The sequence below is a fragment of the Lepidochelys olivacea genome, assembly GCF_965140295.1.
Source record: "Lepidochelys olivacea isolate rLepOli2 genome assembly, chromosome: 10".
In the NCBI taxonomy this organism is placed as follows: domain Eukaryota; kingdom Metazoa; phylum Chordata; order Testudines; family Cheloniidae; genus Lepidochelys; species Lepidochelys olivacea.
The window spans coordinates 23,651,185-23,674,487 of record NC_140420.1 but is presented as its reverse complement, the minus strand read 5'-3'; the positions used below and the strand labels follow the sequence as shown (position 1 = coordinate 23,674,487).

At 40.2% G+C, this 23,303-nt stretch overlaps 1 protein-coding gene across 7 annotated transcripts in view; it reads left to right on the top strand.

The window, feature by feature from the left end:
• CLEC16A (C-type lectin domain containing 16A) overlaps nucleotides 1-23,303 on the top strand; it is a 185,758-nt gene that overhangs the window by 135,709 nt on the left and 26,746 nt on the right. For 6 of the 7 annotated variants that reach the window (XM_084641948.1, XM_084641947.1, XM_084641946.1 and 3 more), the window contains exons 19-21: nucleotides 599-750; nucleotides 2,706-2,910; nucleotides 5,032-5,199. In XM_084641948.1, coding sequence (XP_084498074.1) covers nucleotides 599-750; nucleotides 2,706-2,910; nucleotides 5,032-5,199 — 525 coding nt within the window. Of the gene's footprint in view, nucleotides 1-598; nucleotides 751-2,705; nucleotides 2,911-5,031; nucleotides 5,200-18,183; nucleotides 20,151-23,303 lie in introns of those variants that run through there. The other variant, XM_084641952.1, reaches the window with a different exon arrangement.

The window sequence follows — 23,303 nt, the reverse complement described above, 5'->3', positions numbered from 1 at the left end:
CCAATTTTGTGAGCATTCGTGGCCCACCATACCATTTCCATACCTCCAAGTGGCCCTCAAGCCAAAAAGTTTGCCCACCCCTGCTAGCCTGTTCAACAACTGATGCCAATAGTGTGGTCTTCCACCGTGGGAACTGGTAGGAGAGGGAGGAAAACTGAAAGGGGTACTTGGATAAACAAACAAGCAATTGCAAAAACAAATAAATGCGTAGCTTTAAGTTCAGAGGTATCTCAGCAGTCGTGAAGAGGGAGATATCAGCACTAACTGATTTAAGTTCAACCCTGAAATCATGTTGAGTGTAACACAAAAGCCTGTTGAACTAAAACCCTTAACCATTTAAATACCACACCATGTTTGTACTCAAAGCATTCTTGACAAAATAAGTCATCATCCAGTGTATACCAGGAATTAATTGTGAATGAGCGTGATAAAATGACTCTTAATGTGAAGAGGAAACGAGTATCTGAAATGTGCCAAGATAACTTAGGTTTCTAATGCAAAGCATATTCCTTGAAAAATCTTGAAATTCCTAACAAAATAAGCTATTGCAGAAGTTAACTGTGATAGCTGCCTATCTTAACTATTTTTTTCTCTTTAGATAACAGCGATTTAATTGCTTGTACAGTGATTACAAAAGATGGAGGTCAGGTTCAGAGATTTCTGGCTGTGGATATTTACCAGATGAGTTTAGTTGAACCAGATGTTGCCAGACTGGGCTGGGGAGTCGTTAAATTTGCGGGCCTTTTGCAGGTAAGATATCTGTTGACCCGAGGATTTGTTTTCCAGCTGAAAAGTCTGTTAATGTAAGAAACAGTGTAATCAAATTTAGTATTTGTTTTATCAGTGTATGTTTTAGGTCAATAGCATACCTCCCTATTTTCTGTGTACTTAATATCCTTTCTAATTCTATCTTCTGTTAAATTGCTTTATGCCATTTCCAGCTTTCCAAAGAAGTTCTTTAAAAGTTCACTAGCTGGACACTTGCAAATTAAGTAACTTCCTCATAAAGGCCCTGCTTCAAGAAAGCATCTCTATTAATCAGAGCACTGAAGTCCCGCTAACGTCAATAGCACTTAAACACATGCTTAAAGTTAAATCTGTGCTGAAAGGCTCTTCTGAATCACAGCAATAGGGAACAGATCTTATAATACTCGTGAAGAAAAGGAAAGAGATGGTTTCTCATCACAAATTAAACTGTGTTTTTAAATTCTGAAATACTTAAACACGAATTCCGGTATTTGCTCTATGAAGTACACTTAACAAAGAAAATAATAGCTAAAAGGTGCCCTGAAAATTGTGTGTGTGTGTTCTATATGTATGCAAGCACACAATACATCTGGGTATATATTGGGAAGCTATTTTATTTAAGTGTGTATTGGGATTTGTTGTGGAATAGTATGAAATCTTTTATTCTACAAAATTACCTAGAACAGTGGTCACCAACTGGTAGATAGTGATCAGCTGATCGATCCTGGAGCCTTTTCCAGTCAATCGCGATTTCCGGTTGCTAAAAGTCCAGCAGCACAGCAGGGCTAACACAGGCTCCCTGCGTGTCCTGGCCACATGCTGCTCCTGGAAGTGGCCAGCACATCCCTGAGGCCTCGGGGGAGCCCCCTCCCGGAGCCAGCACCCCAAACCTCCTCCTGCACCCCAAACCATCTTCCCCAGCCCTAATCCCTCTTCCCAAGCCAGCACCCAAACCTCCTCCTGCACCCTGAACCTCTCCCGCTCCCCAGCCCTGAGCCCCCTCCCAGAGCCTGCACCCCAAACGGCCTTCCCCAGCACTAATCCCTCTTCCCAAGGCCAAACCCAAACCTCTCCTGCATGCCAACCACTTGCCCCAGCCCTGACCCCCCCTCCCAGAGCCAGAACCCCATATCTCCTCCTGTACCATGAGCCCCTGCCCCAGCCCCCGTATTCCCTCCTGCACCCCAACACTCTGCCCCAGCCCACAGCCTCATCCTGCACCCCAACCCCCTGCCCCAGGCTTAGCCTGGAGCCCCCTCCCACACTCGGAACCCCTCGACTCCAGCCCAGAGCCCGCACCCCAACCCCCTGCCCCAGCCCAGTGAACGTGAGGGAAGGTGGGGGAGAGTGAGTGGGGCGGGGCCTTGGGGAAGGGGCAGGGTAGATCCTGGGTTGCACTTAAATTCAAAAAGTGATGTTGTGCATAAAAAGGTTGGAGACCACTGACCTAGAATGTTACAATGAAGAAAGCAAGTATAGATAATTCTAGAGTCTAGTCCTTTGAATTGTTGTTACCTGAGAAAAATGGGATTTCAGCATCTTTCAGTCTAGTTTATAATAATTCTTCATTTAGTCCAATGTTTTAGTACCTAATTCAAATTTCTTGGTATTCCAGCTGCATCAGAATGTAAACATCTATAAATGAGTTGCTCAGCAGTAGTAGTATCTGTTTATTATGTTATGCCAAGCTCAATAGTCATGTTTCTAGAAAATGGAGAGAGAGAAGTACTCTTTCACAGTCAAACCACTTAATTGAATTTTTGCCTGACTTAGCCATGTTGGATTTACTTCACAAGAAATTTGTACCAATATACTGCAACATTTGTGTGGGGTTTTTTTTAAAGCAGTATCTCATGTCTCTGTCTTCTTATAATGATATATTGTTTATATCTAATTTAAATATTCACAATGAACAATTCAATTTCTTTCACCGCTAACTATATTCCATTTCTTTATAGGATATGCAGGTAACTGGAGTAGAAGATGACAGTAGAGCTCTGAATATAATAATTCACAAACCTGCATCTAGTCCCCATTCTAAGCCCTTCCCCATTCTCCAAGCCACATTTATTTTTTCTGATCACATTCGCTGCATCATTGCGAAGCAGCGTTTGGCAAAGGGCCGCATCCAAGCTCGACGTATGAAAATGCAGAGAATTGCAGGTAAGCAGATGCCTTAAATGTTTCTCTTTGAAGTGGGAAACATGTCTCGTGACAATTCAGTGTAAGATCTGCTCTTACGTGTCATCCAAAGCATCTGAAATACTGTGTCCCAGGAGAGGAATCTTGAAACCAGTGTCCAGTTTCTAAACAATAGATCTTAACAATATCTTCGCATTATAGCAAAATGCATATTCATGTATGATAATGTCTGCCCCAGCAGGGAGGAGGAGAGAGTGAATGAACCACGTTAGTGTTGCTTGATTCACTAATGGAAGGTACTCAGATACTATGCTGATAAGAACGGTATGAGAAGCTACATAAAATAGAATGTCAGCAGTTAAATTTTCTGAACTTTTATGCATTGAGATGTAGAAAGGAGTGTTACCTATGTAGGTGGTTATCGATCAGGTAGGGTGTCGTAAAGGGAAGGGTAACCACCTTTCTGTATACAGTGCTATAAAATACCTCCTGGTCAGAGGGAAAACCCTTTCTCCTGTAAAGGAGTAAGAAGCTAAGGTAACCTCGCTGGTACCTGACCCAAAGTGACCAAAGAGGGGACAAGATACTTTCAAATCTGGAGTGTGGGGGAACAAAGGGTTCTGTCTGTCTGTGTGATGCTTTTGCCGGGAACAGATCAGGAATGCAGCCTTACAACTCCTGTTAAGTTAGTAAGTAATCTAGCTAGAAAATGCGTTAGATTTCTTTTGTTTAATGGCTGGTAAAATAAGCTGTGCTAGAGGGAATGTATATTCCTGTTTTTTTGTCTTTTTTGTAACTTAAGGTTTTGCCTAGAGGGATTCTCTGTTTTGAATCTGATTACCCTGTAAAGTATTTACCATCCTGATTTTACAGATCTTTTACCTTTTCTTTAATTAAAATTCTTTTAAGAACCTGATTGATTTTTCATTGTTCTTAAGATTGAAGGATTTGGGTCTGTGTTCACCTGTACCAGTTGGTGAGGATTATTATCAAGCCTTCCCCAGGAAAGGGGGTGTAGGGCTTGGGGGGGATATTTTGAGAGGAAGACATCTCCAAGTGGTCTCTTTCCCTGTTCTTTGTTTAACACGCTTGGTGGTGGCAGCATACGGTTCAAGGACAAGGCAAAGTTTGTACCTTTGGGAAGTTTTTAACCTAAGCTGGTAAGAATAAGCTTAGGGGGTCTTTCATGCAGGTCCCCATATCTGTACCCTAGAGTTCAGAGAGGAGAAGGAACCTTGACATAGGGATTGAATGTATAATAGCTAAGGCCTAAATCAATGCAGCGCATGGTGAGGATTGGAACTAATCGGGTGAGTGAATGGAAGAGGATAGAACATACAGGGAAAGGGGATGGGCAGGTGAGAAAGGAAACTGAACATCTTAGTTATTTGATTACTGGAGAGCATCAATCACTGTCTGGAATATCTGTAATATGAAACAATGTATAAAGAAAATCTGTAGTAGTATTAAAATTAGTGACTCAACCTCAACTAAGAATTATTCGGTCTAGAGTTTTAAAATGTGTTTCTAATGTTTCAGTGCTATGTGAAATATACTTATGCTTTGGTCCTGTGAATTATAATTGTGCAGTCTAATTCTTTGGTCTTCTTGATTTCTGGTATCTAAATTAAGAGTAAGTTCAGAGTTAAGATCTTCCATGGAAGTAGACCTAAAATAGTGTGGGTGGTCACACACACTGCAGATATTTACTTACCAGATTACCTGTCTCCAAATGGCTTGGCCTGCTGCCGTGCACAAACATAACTAATGAATGTCCTTGTTGATGGATATTTCTTACTACGATACCAATTTTTGAAATGGCTTGCAACCATCACGTTTGTGTAATGGAGACATATTGCAAAAGGCCTGTTTCCTCCTTTAATAAATATTGGGGTTTCCCTAGTATATACATGAAAGGGAGTGCAGTTTGCAGCCACTTGTTGCCTTTCCCGCCCTGTAATTACAGGGCAAAACGAGCAGCAAGCTGTTTTTATTCAGAAGATGCAAGTATGAGCAAGCTATGTAGGTTGATCTAAACTAGCTATGGTCCCAAGATTCTGGGCAAGTTGGCAATGTAATTCTCACATTAGATCTCCTTTTTATAGATTTTTATTAACAAAAAATCAATTTGTTTAAATGTAGCTCTCCTGGATCTTCCTGTCCAGCCTTCAACTGAAGTGATGGGTTTTGGACACAGCTCTGCATCTACATCACAGCACCTGCCATTTAGATTTTACGACCAGTCACGGCGTGGCAGCTGTGACCCTACTGTACAGCGATCTGTTTTTGCATCTGTTGACAAAGTCCCAGGTAAGCCAGAACTTCTGATGAAGCAAGCTGCTGCTCCATGTCAGTCAAATATGTGAAACGTGTGGCACAACCTTTGCCTCTTGAACTTTTTGAGCAAAACCTCAGCCTCACCAGAAATGTATTTTTTTTTTCTTTCAATATTATCCTTTTTAAACTATCTTGTTCTATTATATGTAACTTATCAAGAAGTGAAACCATTCTATTTTCAGATGTTAAAAACAAGCAAGTTGTTTCTCTAAACCTAGGTCAGAGTGTCTCCTTAAATAAGATATATCTAATGGTTGGTATTTTGCCATCTGTCTTGTCTTCAGATTATAAATAGGTCTGTTCAAAAATTTCTTAGAATTACAACCTTGAAACTTCTTAGAAACACTCAAAATGTTACTAATCAAGTTGTGGTAGTTTCATCAGTAGTACAAAATGACTAGTTCAGCAAGGTGTGGTTACCCAAAAACACTGATTCTAAGGAAAAGATGACTGCACATTTTAATGCTTATGTTCTGTGGTGTAAGCTTAAGATAGGTAAGATCCAAGTCTTTCAAAGCTCAGTTTCTAAAAATTCAAAAGTTGGTTTACAAGTTCAAGGCTGATTAGCCCAAGCATTAGTAAATATATTATAGAAAATGCTCTTGTAAGTGGCAGAGAAGCACAAGCTAACCTGATAAGTCTTTCCACCTCCAGCTTGTGATGTGAAGGTGCTTGTGCAGATGAGTATGCACTGGATACCTGAATAATTAGTGATATCTGGTACTTATCTGAATGCTTGTTGTATAGCTTATAATAGTATCATATGGTCCTAAATTTGTTGCTTTTTTTAATAATGCAGTAGAAATGTCTGTCAAATGGCTATTGGTACAACTTTTAAATATATTAAAATTGCTTGGTGACAAATCTAAGTGTTTTGGCCTCCAGTTCCAAATGATTGAAAGCTAACTGGGTCACTGGGAACAGCAGATAGGAAAAAAAATTGGGCTAAACTCAAATGTAGAGAGACACTCCGGGATGAGCCTCTAGGAAGAGTTGTTTAGTTAAGCAATATTTCATAACACGAGGTGCATAAGTAGCTTCTTGATGCATGCCTCAGTTGTGTTGTGAACAAGTTGCCAAAGGTACATCTTCAAGTACCAAAGAAGTGTACTAGGTCTTCTAGTACACACCCTGTCACATATTACTGCTGTTGGAGTATGGGTCATTTAATGTCACGTCTTTTAAAAATCACATATCTTGTCCTCTCTGAATAGCTCCTTGTGATACAGAGGTTATAAATAGATTTTCTCAACTATTATGTGAAATCGGGCTAGTGAACAGATAACGTCGTCTTTAGTATGGAAATAGCAACATTTATAAGTTAATAGAAAGGTTTGAAATTCATTTGAGGGCTTCAGGAAATGCAGAGTGCACCTTTGCAATATCTCGTGGAAATGAAAAGATAGGGCACCTGTTCACAATGTATTCTGTGGTTCGGAGGTCTCTGCATGCGTACTCTGGCGAATCTTTGATTCTCCATTTTTGCATCAGGTATTCAATGGTGGGATCATCTAGGAGGTGCTTTTTGTTTACTTCAGAGCCTGCCCATTGCACTCACCAGGTGTCTTCTGGGTAGGAGTTGGATGACAGAAGAGCTTTTTCAGCTGCCCAGAATGGTTGGTGGAACTTAAAGCAAGTGTGAGGTGGATGAACAAGGTTGTCATAGAGAATTTTTTGTTAGTGAGAGCATTCTTGTACCCATGCAAGATATCCTTCCTCCAATCATCTGTTAAGAGATGGCTGTTTGCGAGGACTGGAATCCAAGGCACTAGAGTGGACTTTAGACTCATAGCTGTATTTAGCTGGATATAAATGAGGTCCATGTGTGACCTTCTTCCCCAAACGTGTGCAGTATTTGGCCATGCAATAAATTAAAGCCACTTTTGCCATTGTAGCGCATGAGCATCACAGCACCAGCTAGAACCTGCTAGCTTTTGGATGATATTGATGCAATTAACAGAGAAGTGAAACCATCAAACCTTGTTAAACTGTGGTTGAGAGATTTTCACAGGACCAGTAAGGGTGTAACCAGTGCAGATTATGCGGCTAGGTTACTGTTTCCCTGTCACATCTGACTCAAGACTTCCATGGGAAAGGTGTGGTTGGAAAAGATGCCAAGATTCTGAAGGGGAGTAATCTCCTCTGAGTAGGTTCACTGAGTAAGATCATTGTCATAAATTATCTCAGCAAGTAACAGTACTTCTGCAAGGAGGACAAGATAATCAATGCAAATGGCTGACACTATTGTCAGGCATTCCTAATAAATAGTTATAATTGGTAGAGACTGGAGACTGTTTCATTGTTTGCATGTGCAAAAATGGAAAAAAGCATTAACATTTAACATGGTGTCAGACACTCAGGACAGGAAATTAAAAATATTAAAGTTACTTCCATGCAGTTCACTTGGCCATGGTGCTCATTCTAAATGTTTTATGGGTGTATATTACAATAGTCAATGATATAATGGGGTTCATCTTTAAAAAAAAAAAAAAAAAAAAAAGCAGTGGATATAACAAAGTATAAAAATGCTACAATAAGTACATTATGGCCAAGTTAACATTATTGGAATTGCACACTTCTCTTAGAGTTATAAGGTTAATGGTTTAATCTGACTTTTTTGGGAGGAAGTGAGCACCCATAGCTCCCTTTGACTTCAGTAGAAATTGTGAGCGATCATCTTTAGTAACTGACTGAAAAGGAAGATTAGAAATAAAGCTCTGGCACTTTTAAAATTTATCTGACAAGTTGCAGTTGAGTTATATTGTCCCTGTACTAGTCATTTTCTACTGCTGTATGTTTCAGTGCTATTAGAAACTGATATTCAGTACACGTATGCTGATGAGGCAGCAAAGTTCTCTCTATATTTATAGAGAACACAAGACTTGCCTCTTCTTTCACAGACATGGATTCACAGAGTAAAATAGGCAAAGTAGTCTAAATTAACATGCTTCAGCTATTCCAGAAATATTTTTCCAAAATAACTAAAGGTACCAGTATACAGGAATATTCAGTTCATTATGTCTGCCTACTCTATGCCACTCACTCCATGTTCTCGACTATTAGTGCTACACAGCTAATATAGCTATTGTAAAGTCTCCTGTGCCTCACATATAAGCAAAATTGTCAACAAGGTTCTCATTGCGGAATCTTTATTGCTTGTTGTAATCAGCAGAATTAAATAGATTTATCAGATCTGTTTTGGTTCAAAATGCACCAAAAAAAGCCGCCAGAGTAGCTTCCACGAAATTTTGCTTGGCATAGAATGTATTAGCTTAGTAGTTCATTTAATGTTAATATACTGAAAATAGAAGGCTAGGGCTGGACTGATATGTTTTTGAACTCCTCTCTGCACTGGTACCTAAATATGGCTGTACCTGTAGACAGGGTCCATGTCCTGGGCAGAATGTTAACAAGAACCACTGCTCTCTCCTGACCCTCTGCTGTTCCGATCACATACAAATCAAAGGGGCATAGAGGACTAAAGATCTCTACCCTGTGCAGTTTAGGAGGCCTGGACAAGTGCTGGGACAATAGTCTGGTCAGAAGCTCTAGGTCCTTTATCCACTGCTCCCTCTTAAACTGGAAGTGAATGAAAGTTAAGTTCCTAATTTACACAGAAGTAGGTCTTTCGTCCCTTCATGCCCTTGTCCATCTCCTGGCCCCCCAGAAATCTCCACCTCCCCTGAACAGCAAAGTGTCAAGGGCCCATGTACTCTGCATCAGGCTGCACCTGAACTCTGTAGCATTCCCATGTGGCAAACCAGAAATTCTGTGGTAAAGCCAAAAAGGAGAGAATTTGTGAATTAAAATATGAAAAAATGTAGTCAGTAAAGAATTGGTGTTGGTATTTTTGTTAAAATGATCAGTGGAGAAATGGCTAATGGCATTTGAATGATCATAATTTGGCTTTATATACTTACACTTCTCAGAGCTACTATTTCAAACTGTCTGCAGATTTCACTGCATGAGTTACACTGTTCACCTTTTGAAGGGTTCTTTAGCCGCTGCAGTTGTGAAGACCTACATTTAGATGAAAACTTGAATTTTCAAGCACAATTAGGAGGCAACTTTTGAAAAGAGCAATTGAGACTATTTGCATCACATTACATGAACACAGATTGTGTACATTATATAATTACCTTATCCGAAAAAGTCTTCTGCTCCACCTTGCTCTTACTGTTTTATGGCGCAACATGAAAGTTGCTTAAACAGTGTGTGTGGCAATGGTGGTTTGAAAGAAAAAGGGCATGAAGGAGAACTGAAATGTGACAAGAATGCAATGTACCACGACTACTCTTCTTATTATTGTGTTTATGATGCGTAATACGCAAATACATATTGAAAGGTTTTTCTCAACACAGATGATTCACCTGATGAATGGAGCATGTTTTATCAGAGAGGAACAAGGAACAATTTTAACATATTCCCAGAAAACCCTCGTAGCACATTAGTGGCCCCAAACTGTGAAGACTGAGTAACACTTTCCCAGAATTATTAATCAGTCTTCACAGATTGTGGCCACTAATACACTAGGAGGGGTTTCTGGAAGTATGTTAAAATTTGTTCACCAAAGTGTAGAGAACTTTGAGATCCTTTCCATGGTTGTCATGTTCACCACCTTCCTGGATACTGCTAAATCATTGCTGCCAGAAATGCTGTATTCTTGGAGCTCATAATAGTACTTTTGAATTTTTTTGTGGAGAGGATCCGACTTCTTCAAAAGGGGAAATTACTTTATAAACATTTCCTTGTGAAATATTTCGAAACGGAAATATCACTTAACTTGCCCACTAGCCTCCTAATTTCAGATTACACCAGTTAAACACTGAGCTGTATATTCAGTATATTTTACAGGAAGGACTCTTAAATATTTCCAACATAATGCTCTTTAATCTGTTTTACCAAGTGGTGCCACTGCCCTACTTGCTTATAGTTCAGAGGGACTTTTCTTTAAATAAGAAAACAATAGATTCCTCTGTCCCCCCATCCTCTTCAGCGCTGTATATACCCCTTGTACATGGGGCTTATCGCAGACTAATGGGAAGAGTTTGTGGAAAGCCTCTGAAGAATATTAGCTGTGCATTGCTGGTCATTGCCCCTTTCTCATTTCAAAATCTGAACAAAAAAAAAAAAATTTCCCTGTACCACTCTAGGTTAAGATTCTTTTATGTAGATTTTAGTTAAGGGTTCTATACTTCTTAAAATTAAGGGAAGGTGATGACATCTATCCCCCTTTTGGGGGTCAGGTTGGAGAAGCACATATTACAGCTGGGATAAATGAAGCCTTGTTCATAATACTACTTTGGTTCACTAATATTTTTGTTAGGGATGGCAGATGACTTGTGGACAAGGTCAGTTTTGTAGTCTTTTCCTCCGCACGGGGCAAAGGGATCAGTTTACCTAAATCATTGACTAGTGACTTGATTTGTCTGAAATGCTGACCATCTGTACCTCTCATTGACTTCACTGAGGTTTTTGAGCATGTAGTACTCCTGAAAATCAGGACAAAGATCTGTTTGGCCTGGACTATGGGACTCCTGGGATATTCCAGACCTTCATGCTGATCACCTCCCACCTTCCTAATTATCTGCTGAGCATTGTAGCAAAGCGACAGCTCTCCTGTACTTTAAGACCAGCTTTCTGTTGAAAGCTCAACTCTTCTAAGTGCTCTAAAATCTCTGTGGTTACTTGGATTGTCTTGTAATTCGGCGTGCCTTATGAGGACATGCAGTTCTACTCGTGATCCAAATTTGGGGCCACTTGACCAAGGGGGACTTGAGATACCCCAGACCTTCATTCTCATCACCATCCACTGTCTTAACCTCACTTCCAAGGTAACTTTCTACAGTACTTGTAAATTCTGTTTAGTTTGGATATCCGATAAATACACCGAAGCATTTACTTCAAGAAAATATAGGTCAGCAGTGGTTTTAGAACATCTGAAGGGCTGTTTGTAGTTAAGGAATTGTAGTGCTTTACTTTTTTTTCCTGTTACAAAATATGTATTAATGTCTCCAAGCAATGAATACTTAAAGATTAGTTGTTTCTCATTAAACAAAATGAACTGCTGATTTCAAAAATGATACCTTAACATTTACTTTAGCTCCTGGTTCATAAGCTCCCACAATGGAATTGTGGGAAAATCAAAACATGAATGAGTTCTAATTTGAGAAATGCTGTGGAGATGGCTAAATTATCCTTTCCTTGTTTCATAGTTCGCCTAATAGCATGGTGGATTGTAGACCATAAGTAAGTTTAAACAAACCTAAATCACTCCCATTCTCTGTCGGGGAAAAACCCCATGCACAGTACTATGTCAGCCTGCTATGGAAATAATCGCTATAGGGGATATAGAGGCTTTTGGCAAGTCTAAGTGCAAGTCTAATTTGAAAAACTCACATTTTCACGCATTCTTACTCTATAGATCTGTTCCGTGTTTGTAGTCAGTCATACCTGCTGATTTTAATGACAAGATGATATTGCTTTTTACTCCTGTTAACTCTGCAGGGCCAGAACAGTAATGAGGAATGGACTGGATTCTATTTCTTCTTGTTCACTGTCAGCAGAAGCGTTTGAAATTTAATCAGTTAGATCTGTGCAAACTTATTAAAGGAAGTGGAGTTGGATCAGTGTATCTGAGCACACAGTTTGAAAGCATTAGGATTGCACAAGTGTTACTGCCTAAGGTGGACTGCAGAACATTAATTACTATTAATGTGTGAAAATGAAAGAGATCATCTGACCTCTTAAATCCTAGCATTGAATTTATAGGAGTCACAGTTGGAAAAAATCTGATCTGGTAAAAAGCTAAATGTATTTGAGGTGGAAATAATGGATCCCCACAATGGCATACTTTAAATGGTCACTTTTCTAAAAAGAACTACACTTCTAAATAACACGTTAAAGAAAAGCCCAAGAATTTTGGACTCCTATAATGTGTGCTGATGCTTTTAAATATCTGTGTGTCGTTTATTTCCATTAGAGCCCCTCCATTCCAGTTCAGATGCATTGTTTGAATTTCTTTGGCTTTACAGAGCAAGCGCCTCTCCAAATGGCAGAAAAATGTTTGGCAGATTGTAGCACTTAGTGCGCTCTTCACATCATCCATCCATCTTCTAGAGGGATAGCGAGGGAGCAGGGGCTGTCAGGAATACAAAGGGCAGCATAGTTCCTGGGGAGAATGTGCTGTGAGGAGTATAAGATGATGTGGTGAGTAGCTGGGGTTCCTTCACTGGTGTTTTAGGGTCCTCTGGCTCCACAGTAGATTTCCCTGTGTACCCACAAGCTTAAAAGTTTTTCCCCACAGTAGTCATCTGGATAGGCCTTCCGAATTGTCTATATTGAGTATTATAGCAGAGCAACAGCTCTGCTGTAGTTAAAGTTAAGACCAGCTTTCTGTTTAAAGCGCAACTCTTCTAAGTGCTCTAAAATCTACACCTTTACATTTGGTGTGCCTAATAAGGACATGGGGTTCTGCTAGTGATCCAAATTTAGGGCCACTTGACGAAGGGGAGCCTGAGATAAAAACCAGAGTGCAGATCATCACACCAGGGTCTCCAGCAGTTGAGGATTACACCAACAGAGTGCTTGGCACCCAGCAGCTCTTTGGGGAAAACCAAATTAAAACGTTATATGAAAAAGATTTTGCTTCTCCAGTTAGCCTCACGTGCTTATTCTTGCTCCTAATAGATTGCACTGAGTGTGAATAGACAGAGGAGTTAGCAGCAGTGCTGTGCTGTGATATTTTTAGTAAGGCATGCAATTCTACACATGTACTAGGTGGTCCAATATGTCATCCTTCGTGCAGCATTACCTTGTATACATGGCATATACAAGGTCAAACTGTGTGGAGGACACCATTTTGTTCTACAAAATGGCATCCTCTGTGTGCATCTGGGGGCCGGATAGCTTTGTCCCATGGGCTGGACCAATGGGCGTACAATGCATGGCTTGCATACATACACAGCATACCACTGGTTAGCAGGATTGTTAGTCTTTGAAGTTTCACACCAGCTGAATACCTCAAGAGGATAAGCAGTTGTTCTTTGAACCCAACTTCCCCAGCTAGAGTCCGTTCAAGTCCCACCTTGGACAGAAAACAGGAAATGGTTGGGAGGCGTATTACTAAAATCTGCCTCTGTCAGGGTGGCTTCTGTTTTGGGGGAAGTAATCAAAAATATTTTGTTTAAAAATAAATAAAGATAGCTGAATGCTTGCTGGCAAGGAAGGTTCATTTTAGGGGGTGGAGGAGTTGGAGGAATAGGGGCGAGAGGGGCTTGAGGCTGCATTGAGGGGAGAGGGGATAGATGGAGATGGGTGGTAAGAGAGGTGAGAGGGGTTGAGAGCTCAAGAGGGAGGGTGTAGGTCATTGGGAGAGGAACTGGGGAGAATAGGAGCAAGGACAGCTGTCAGTCTCAGGTTCTCCTCTTCTCTGTGTGACAGGATCTAGGGGGGTGTCTTCCTACTCCATGTGACTAGGATCTGGGGGTCTCTGCCCCCTTTTTTGTGGCCCAGGTTCTGGGGGCCTTGCCTTTATGGGGAAGGGTCACCTTCTTTGAGCAATGCCCCATAATACTAGGCAGACATACTCGCACTCTACCTTTTCACAGCAGAGCTACCTGCACTTTCCATACACTCTGAAATGGAGCCTATGCCCCCAACAGAATCCCACACTTGTAAAATTAACAACCATTTCATACCTTCACATTTTCACACAGGATACCACCTAAACCTATACTGTTCCCTGCCCATCTTTAAATCCACAGACTGATCTCACATCGCACCTCACTACTGATATTACCCATGGCAAGAAGACCCCAGGGCCCTGCCACTGACACAACCTACACAGTTCTGTATTGAGATGATGCAGAATGGAACCTCCACATACATATGCTTCTCTTTCGTTGGATAACATATATGGAGGGACTGAGAGCCAGATCTCCTCATATCAAAATCACAACATATTCAATACAGCTACACTTAACATAGTGAATGCAGCTGGAGTGCTTGCAGCTAATTCCCAGTGGCTATTGCCAGCTCCAGGGGGTCAGAATTAAGGTTCTGTGGGCGTTTACGTTAACTGAAGTTTGAGTTTTGCTGAATTCGATGTTCAGGAAGGACATGAGCTATCGATGGACAGCCTAAACTCTGTTAATGAACTTCTTTGCCCTTTAATCATTCCGAATAGGAAGCTTGCAAAATGCATGTTAAATAATTCCTACTAGGAAATACATCACTGCCAGATAATCAAAGTTCTAAAGCATTATGAAATATGTATTTAGCAACAGTTCCAAATGTTTCATGGCAGACGCTGCTTTTGGTCACTTTGAATAGCTCTTTGATGGATTTCTTGATGGCAAATATATTAAGTTAAATTACAGTGCTAGGTAATTTTTTTAAATGTTTACTTTTTGGAATGCTACCTTATGAAAAAGAGATTAAAGTATTTTACACAAAGGGTGGCACTTTCAAAGTCATCCAAGTGACTTAAGAACATGCGTCCCGTTGACTTTCAATAGGACTTGGACTCCTCAATTCTTGCTTAAGGTGAAACTACGAACTTCAGCAATTTCAGTATATCCAATACTTCTATGCCTTCTGTGCCTTTTATTTTTTTTAGACACCAACATCAGTTAACCATGAGTGGATCTAATTTTCAGTCTCATCTCTGCATTTTCCCCTCATTTGTGGGAAATTTTAAATATAAGATCATCAATTATGTAATCTAGTTTTGCTGTGATTTTGATATGAGGAGATCTAGCTATAATTATATATAATAAAGAGCCAGGCCATAAAAATAATCATAGAATCCTAGAATATCAGGGTGGGAAGGGACCTCAGGAGGTCATCTAGTCCAACCCCCATTCAAAGCAGGACCAATCCCCAATTTTTTCCCCAGATCCCTAAATGGCCCCCTCAAGTATTGAACTCACAACCCTGGGGTTAGCAGGCCAATGCTCAAACCAATGAGCTATCCCTCCCCCCTTAAAAACGCTTTTTTTATTTGCCTTTTGGTTTGTGAGCACTTGGGTCACATTTTCTGGCTTTTCTCCACACTCATGAAGGCTAGAAACCTTTATTTTATTTTATTTTTATTTTTTTTAATGACAGCAGAGATTGTTGCATTGCAGGACTCCAGAAGTTTGGGAAAACACCAGATATGAGACTTGTGATCGAGTTGCAACAGCTGTCAGTACAAGGGATGAGATTATCATGTGTTTAAGTGCTTTGTTGAATCAGGACGTATATCCCTGTGCATGTCACTAAAAACCTAGCCACTACCATCTGCTAAAACTAATATTTCCACAAAATATTTGGAAAGCTAAACTTTGGTTGGAATTGCAGCTTCATACATACAGTAGCACATTTTTCTCTTGAATGAATTTGTTCATCTTGTGTTCAAATAGTTATGTCCGCTTTTTGATTGCAGACAGAGCGTCTTTTTAATGCACACTGAAAATAATGTATTGGAACATTTTGATACTCATCTGCAAAGGTAAAAGAAAGGAAGATGGAGAGACATGACAAGCTAATGGAGAGGAAGATAGGTCATTGAAGCTCAGAAGAGAGGCAAAACCCAAATCAAGGATTAGGAGAACTGTGGGTGGGTGAAAGGACCATTTAACAAGAAGCTACAGTCATCTTAGTGAAAAGCTGTGGACTTAAAAGGTGATAGGAAGGAGTGGGAGTAAAATTACAGTCATTGAATACCGAAAAAACATATACTACATGGCAAAATGTTGAGACTAAAAATTATTAGAGCATGTCTGCCATACAATCCATTTTTGGGTACTGATTAGAGCTGTGCAAACTGCTGGCAGCAAAACCCTAGACTCCACAAAACTTGTCAGGTTTTGTGTTTTTTGTACCAAACCTGGTCTGAGCTTCACATATGTAATATTTGTGACCACAGATGGATTATTTTGAATCAAAACAGTGCAAAATTTGCAGTGATGGTTGACAGAGTTTTTGAGATTTGGGGTTTAAACCTATGCAAGTTGAAATTGAAGAGAATGTTTGAATGAAGTTGTGTGAAGGAAAACCCCCACTTTTTGGCAAAGATGTGAAATATCAACAAAGAACATTTGAATTTCAAACTTTGTTTTTTACTTACTGTACATGCACAGAGAAGCCTGAGTTGTGGATTGTTTGACTTATCTTGTAAAGTTAGGAATGACAATCCAGGAGGAGGTGGAAAGTTGGCCAGAACCTGCTGGTTTGCTCTTGGGCACTCTCAAACTGACTCTGCAGATCAGAGTTATTAGAGCAGTATGGGGAGGAAAAGAAACGACGACACCAGAGCTTAGGTGAATGGAGATATGACTGTATGGGAGAAAATTGTGTTTCTCGGTGGAGGACTGTGTTCCATGTCTCAACTTTGTGGATTTTTTCCTCCACTATGTTTTGTCTGATCTGTAGAACTGTCTCCTTATTTGAGATGACAGAATTAAAGCTAAACCATTCAGAAGTAGAGGCAGAGGGGGAAACTCTGAAATTTAAGACAGAGCGAACATGGCCTTCATCACCCTCAAAGAAATACAGTAGTATTGTTAAAGTAAAACTGAAGAGATACGGCAACTTCATGTCTGCACTGAAACATCAGTGGCATCTTATAAAGCATTCCTTGGCAATACTGTTAATATGTATGTAAGAAACTTAATGTTGCCCTGTGAAACTTGTCCATTTTCATCATGCAGAAAAGGCATTCTTCTATAGCAGCTTAGGGAAATGCATCCTTCCTGGTATCAAGTCTTAAATTTCAAGGGAGCATGTTGCTAGATACAGAAGGTTCACACCTTCTTGTCAACTGTCTAAATGGGCTGTCTTGATTATCACTACAAAAGTTTTTTTCTCCTGCTGATAATAGCGCATGTTAATTAATTAGCCTCTTACAGTTTGCATGGCAACTTCCACCTTCTGTGTGTGTGTGTGTATCTTCTTGCTATATGTTCCATTCTGCGCATCTGATGAAGTGGGCTGTAGCCCATGAAAGCTTATGCTCTAATAAATTTGTTAGTCTCTAAGGTGCCACAAGTACTCCTGTTCTTTTAGAAGGTTCATGGTTATTGGAATGGAAATGGGGCACATGTATCAGTGTCTGCATTTCTAAATTTTACCTTTACCACCACTTGAAAGCAAGCTGCAGAGGTTACAGATGAAGGTACTTTTAGGACAGGGGTGGGCAAACTTTTTGGCCTGAGGGCCACATCGGGTTTCCAAAATTGTATGGAGGGTCAGTTAGAAGAAGCTGTGCCTCCCCAAACAGCCAGGCTTGGCCCGGCCCCTATCCGACCGCCCCCCCTGCTTCTCACCCCCTGATGGCTCCCCCGGGACTCCTACCCCATCCAAGCCCTCCTGTCCCCTGACGCCCCCCCCCCAAGACTCCTGCCCCATCCACCACCCCCTGCTTCCTGACCGCCTCCGGAACCCCCGCCCCCCACCACCCCATCCAACCCCTCCTCTCCTTCCTGACTGCCCTCCCAGGAGCTCTGTCCCATCCAACCCCCCTGTTTCCTGCCTTCTGACAGCCGCAACCGCTATCCACACCCCCAGCCCCTGACCACCCCGTCGAACTCCCCTGCCCTCTATCCAACCCACTCCCCCCCGCCCCCTTACCGCGCTGCCTGGAGCACTGGTGGCTGGCAGCGCTGCTGCCGCGCAGCACAGAGCACCAGGTCAGGCAGGGACTCTGCAGCTGTGCTGCCCCAGGAGCTCACAGCCCCCCAGCCCAGAGCATTGCACCGGTGGCGCAGTGAGCTGAGGCTGCGCAGGAGGGGGAACAGTGGGGGAGGGGCCAGGGGCTAGCCTCCCGGGCCAGGAACTCGGGCCAGGCCGGAGGGTCCCACAGGTTGGACGAGGTCCACGGGCCGTAGTGTGCCCACCTCTGCTTTAGAACCTCTTAGGTCTCATTTCACTTCCAATAGCCATGACTAACTCTGCTTACTTTTTTCTTTGCAGATTGTTCCTGAAGAAGTCTCATGATTGAAATATATCTTTCTTTATCAAGGCTCTCAAGCTGAGGCATTTTAGACGATTAAGATTTTTTTTAAAAAATGAGATTTTTAACATCCCACTGCAGCACCTCTAAAATTAATCTGCAGATAAAGTGCTTAAAAACTTGTATTGATTATTTTTATTCTCCATTGATGTGACTTGGTGTGGGTCATCTTTTTCTGTTTTCAGCATGCATTCTTACTGAATCTGCTTTTATGTTTTCTTGTGTGAGATGATAGCCACATAAGATACTATTTCTTTTCTCTCATTAGTCAATGTAGCATTGTGTTAATTTTCCGAAATAATTGTTCTGAAAGTTTGCTGTACTTCTAGTTCAGGCCCTGCAAGGAGGAAAATGTTTTATAGAGGGATACATTTTCATTACAAAATAGTTGGCAAATTTTGATTAATATTTTGTTCCAGATAACTTAATATAAACCTTCTACTTGTGGTCACAATTTGGCAAAACCTGTATTGACCTAACACTCAGTTCATGGGAAAATGTTTGTTTTTTTCCCACTTACTGGTTATCGTGTGACTTACTTTTAAAAGTGAATGTTGGTAGCAAAAAGTATATAGCTTTGTGATGGGTAAATCACATTTTTTACTATGTAAAAAGCTCACGTTTTGGAGTATGCTCTCATCTGAGCTCACCTTACTTATCTCGTACTCACTGAGATAAATTATTCTCCAATGTATGTCATTTGTACGGACCCAACTTTGATTACTTATAAACATTAACTGTAATGTAAATTGCAGTCTTCTGTTCCCGTCAAACAAATTGAGGCACATTAAGCACTTTTGGTACGTGCATTCTATGATTGTATGTTTGTAGAAAGCTCAACATAATGAAGCTGAGCAAGCTGCTGGAGTGAAATAAATCATAACTTATGCGTATTTCCAATGGCAAGAAACTGGATTTTGTTAAACTTCAGATAAAGAATTTAACACTGAAAAATTACTTCATATTTTTGTCTGATTGCAAAGAAGGTATATTTCTGCTAGGTTTAACTATTTTAGAGACCAGGTGGGTGAGGTAATGTCTTTTATTGGACCAACTTCTATTGATGTGAGAGAGAGCGGTCTCTCACCAGCAGAAGTTGGTCCAATAAAAGATATGACTGCATCCCCTTTGTCTCTAATATCCTGGGGCTGACACGGCTACAACACTGCACAGGTTTAACTATTGATGGTTTTGTGAACTATTAAACTTTTGTCTGAAAACATGGCATATCTTTTTGCTTTGTCTCCCTCCGTGAAACACACAGAAGCACAGGCTCAAAGGGGGAGCGCCCTGCCTCAGAAAAAATGGTCTGCATGTTTTTCAGATATTTCCTGCATCTATTATGAGAAATATGTCTAGGACTATAAGCAGGCGTATAAGGAGATACTTCATTTTAATGAGAAGTTGAGGCCGCCTTTACTGTGCTTTAATTTCTGTGTGGACTGGTTTTTTTATCCGTTTTTGAATTTATTTAACTTAGTGGCCTAATGTCTGCCTAATTCTACTCATACTGATAACATAAAGTGCCTGACATGCAAAGAACATGATAATGTGGGAAGTATACTGGAAAAATTGCCAACAAAAAAGAGCAGTGCTCACAGAACAGCAGTTCCTGCCAAATATCAATCTAAGTCCTTTAGAAGATTTCAGCTTGCTGGTCAGCCCAGTGCAGAAAGATTATGAAACTTTCTTTCTGAATGACAATATTGAAATGCACACTAGTAGTTACAAGTGCCTTTTATGCAAACTAATTGAACAGTCACAGACATAGACAAAGACATAGCAGGCTTACGCAGAGGCTTTCAGTCACTGAAGAGCCGCAACCCCAGTCCAATTAACTTTGGTAAATGTAATTAACAAAATCACAATTGTTGTTTTTATATTTTCTTTTACTGTCATTACTGTGTACTGTTGATATGTATGTTAACCAGAAGCTTCCTCTTTCTTGTTCATCTGCTGCTGCCTGATTGATTAAATGCTACAATTAGATGAATGTAGCATCAAAGTTACTTTGTATTGTGTGAAGGATTCAGATGATAGGATAATTAGAAATGAGCCAAGCTGTGTTGGAAGAAAACAAGTGACCTCTACAATTTACAGGTCAAATTGGGACAGGTGGTACTGAGGGGTGTGGTGGGTTGTTTTGTTTTTTTTTAAAGGTGCTTGTTGATGCTCACTTAAACTTTTCTCATCTATGTGATCTTGTTCAGATACATTTGTGGGAGTTCATAGCCAATAAAAGGAAGAAATTTGAGGTCCAACATTAATTTGAGATTTGGAGAAAGCTCCTAAGTCCTAGATGGTCTCTAGCAGGGCATCCTCTTCCTGTTGGCAGCCTGAGGTACTGAACAGACTTGCCACACTCAGCATATGCCTCTTGGCTAACAAAACAGATTTCACGTTGCTGGCTCTGCAAGACAGTCTTAAGTGTACTGAGACAGGTAGCTTGCGTGTTAAAAAACTGTAGTTTGGACAAAGCAAGTTATTTAATAATGGATGCAGACAACCTCAGAAAAATAAACTCTGTTTCACCACTGAGAATCTAAATCTGTGTTCTCTAAAGTAAATTTGGATTTTTTCTCTAGACTTCCAATATGTTTGTTGATAGAGCTCTAGCTGTGCAAGCAACCCTTGTGGGCTTACAGAAATGTATGCGCTTAAAATTTTATTCTCATTAATTTTATGCTAAAAATTTAAGCATAGATGTAAAAACAGCTGCAACAGACTAGTCATTGGTAAAGCTGAGGAATTACAAATCAAGAACAGTGGATGGGATTTTACTTTAACATAGCTGTTGACGGGACAATTGAGTTAAGCAAAAACAAATTTATACGTAATATTTTAATGGTTAGAGAATGAGAGCAGGAGATAGGATTCCTGGTTTCTATTCCCAGCTCTATTGCAGATGTTGTCCATGGCTTACTGGCGTCTGTTCCCATAATCTTTAAAATGGGCATGAAACTTTCCTACTTCACGGGGGCAATTTGAGCATAACTGTGCATAAAGCTTTTTGAGATCCTTAGCTGAAAGTTGCTATAGAAGCATAGATTACACGAAAGTCAGCACAGCAGTATAGTTTTAGGTCTTATTAGATTTAATAGGCAATTAATGTACAGTTCTAAGGTCTAATTGCTTGTCCTTAAATTCTTAATTATGAAAGCTGGAATTGATGGGGTTTTCATCTAAAACTTCTCAGGGAGTCTCAGCAATGATCAAGTGAGGAGGTCAAAAATTCAAAATTAAATGTATGTTTTCATTTTAGAAGTTTTGTGATGTTCAGAGCTGGATGTCTGTAGGACTAGGTATCCAAGATAGGTGGAGGCCTCTTCAGCTCTTGCAAATGGGGGTGTAGTAGATCCCTTAAGCCCATATGAGAGACTGCACACACACCCTTCTCAAAAAAACAAACACACATGCACCCTTCTCTGGAAAGAGACACTAAAGTCTCACTCATTGACTGTACTAAAAATGGATTTTTATCCAATCTGGTAGACAGCACGGCTTAGTCGAGTAAAGACACGAATGAAGATACACTGCAAAGCTGCCAGCTGAGGTAGAGTAGAAATCCCTTCTTAAGCCTAGCAATATTGATCTGACTATCACTGAGATACCAAAATATAGACCCTTCTAGTGACACTTCCAATCACTTTTTAGAGTTGAACTACTTTTTAAAGGAGTTATTACGATAGATAAAGGGTATGTTCCCGAGTACGTACCTTACATGTCTCTCTACATGCCCAAGCCATGCCTCCCCGTGTATGCTGCTGCCGTTTGCAGTGTATTACGATTTCAAACTACAGAGGGCTTTGCAACCAAAAAAGAAAAGTCAATATCTCTCTCCCCTAGTCCATTGTCATTTCTGTCATGAAACTTCTAGGCTTCCCATATAAAAAAGGATTTAGCAGAGCATTCTCCTTCCATCTGACTTTTCATCACAGATTAATTGTAATCACATAATTAGCAAGCATCACATAATTTCCCCCAACACTAACCCAAAATCTGAAAGAAAAATGAAAGCCCTCTCCTTATTCCTTAGTAATTTGGGAAAACTGGATATGCATAAAAATATATGTATATATTCTGCATTGCATTTCCTGTTCCCAAAGCTAATAATCTCTTCTCTGGTTCTTGTTTTAAAAGTACTCTACTATTACTGGTAACATGTAATTGTTCCCATTTTCCTCCTGTAATTTATGAGATAAGTTTTCATTTTATACTTTTCCAAAAATGTTTGTTTTGGTTATGGTCTCCCCTCAGACTCATAACATATGGGAAGGAAAGGCATTTTTCAAAATTGCTTTCTTGTACATTTGAACAGCTTTGACAACTGAGAAGAGATATTTGTGAAAGTAGCTGAACTTGTGGATGGACAAAAATTGAATATAATCTTTTAAAGTATTAAGAAGCTCCTTTTATGTGCTGTTACTCCTACCCTGTGTCATTCATAGTGTGATCATGGCTATATGTAGCTAATGGGGACTAATTAATTATTGCTTAACCTAGCCAAAAAGTCATAAGTGGTTCTCTTTAATAGATGGGACAAATAGTAATCCTAGTGAGGAAAGTGCAGTGTATTGCCAGACATCTGCATCTGATATTGTGTGCACAGCTCAGTTTATCTAATAGCACTGGTTATGACACTGTTGCAACAAACAAGGCCTTTTTTCTGAGAGATGTAGAGCATCTGCAAAAAAAATTTAATTCAACAGTGTCAGCATCCATTGGAGTAGACTTCAGATTTGGGAGTCAGGAGGTACTTAGCTTATTTCAGAATGGGGATATCGTCTGTTATATAATTCAAAGGAAAGAGCAGTATTTTTCTAGAGTGGATACATTTTAGGCAAGTAAAAAATTATTAAACTTCGTTCACTTCTGTAGGGGAATAAAATGCTAACGAGCTAGACCATATTAAAAGTTAAGGAGGAAAAGGATTAATCAAACTAGTTAACATAATAGAAGAAGAGGGAAGTTGTGTTATAAGCTATATGAAATGGGATGCAATTTACTGTGATCTGACTCAGTCAAAGCATAGATCATGCTGGCAGCAGTGTGTATAGTTAAAGTTGCAGAACACTTTCTA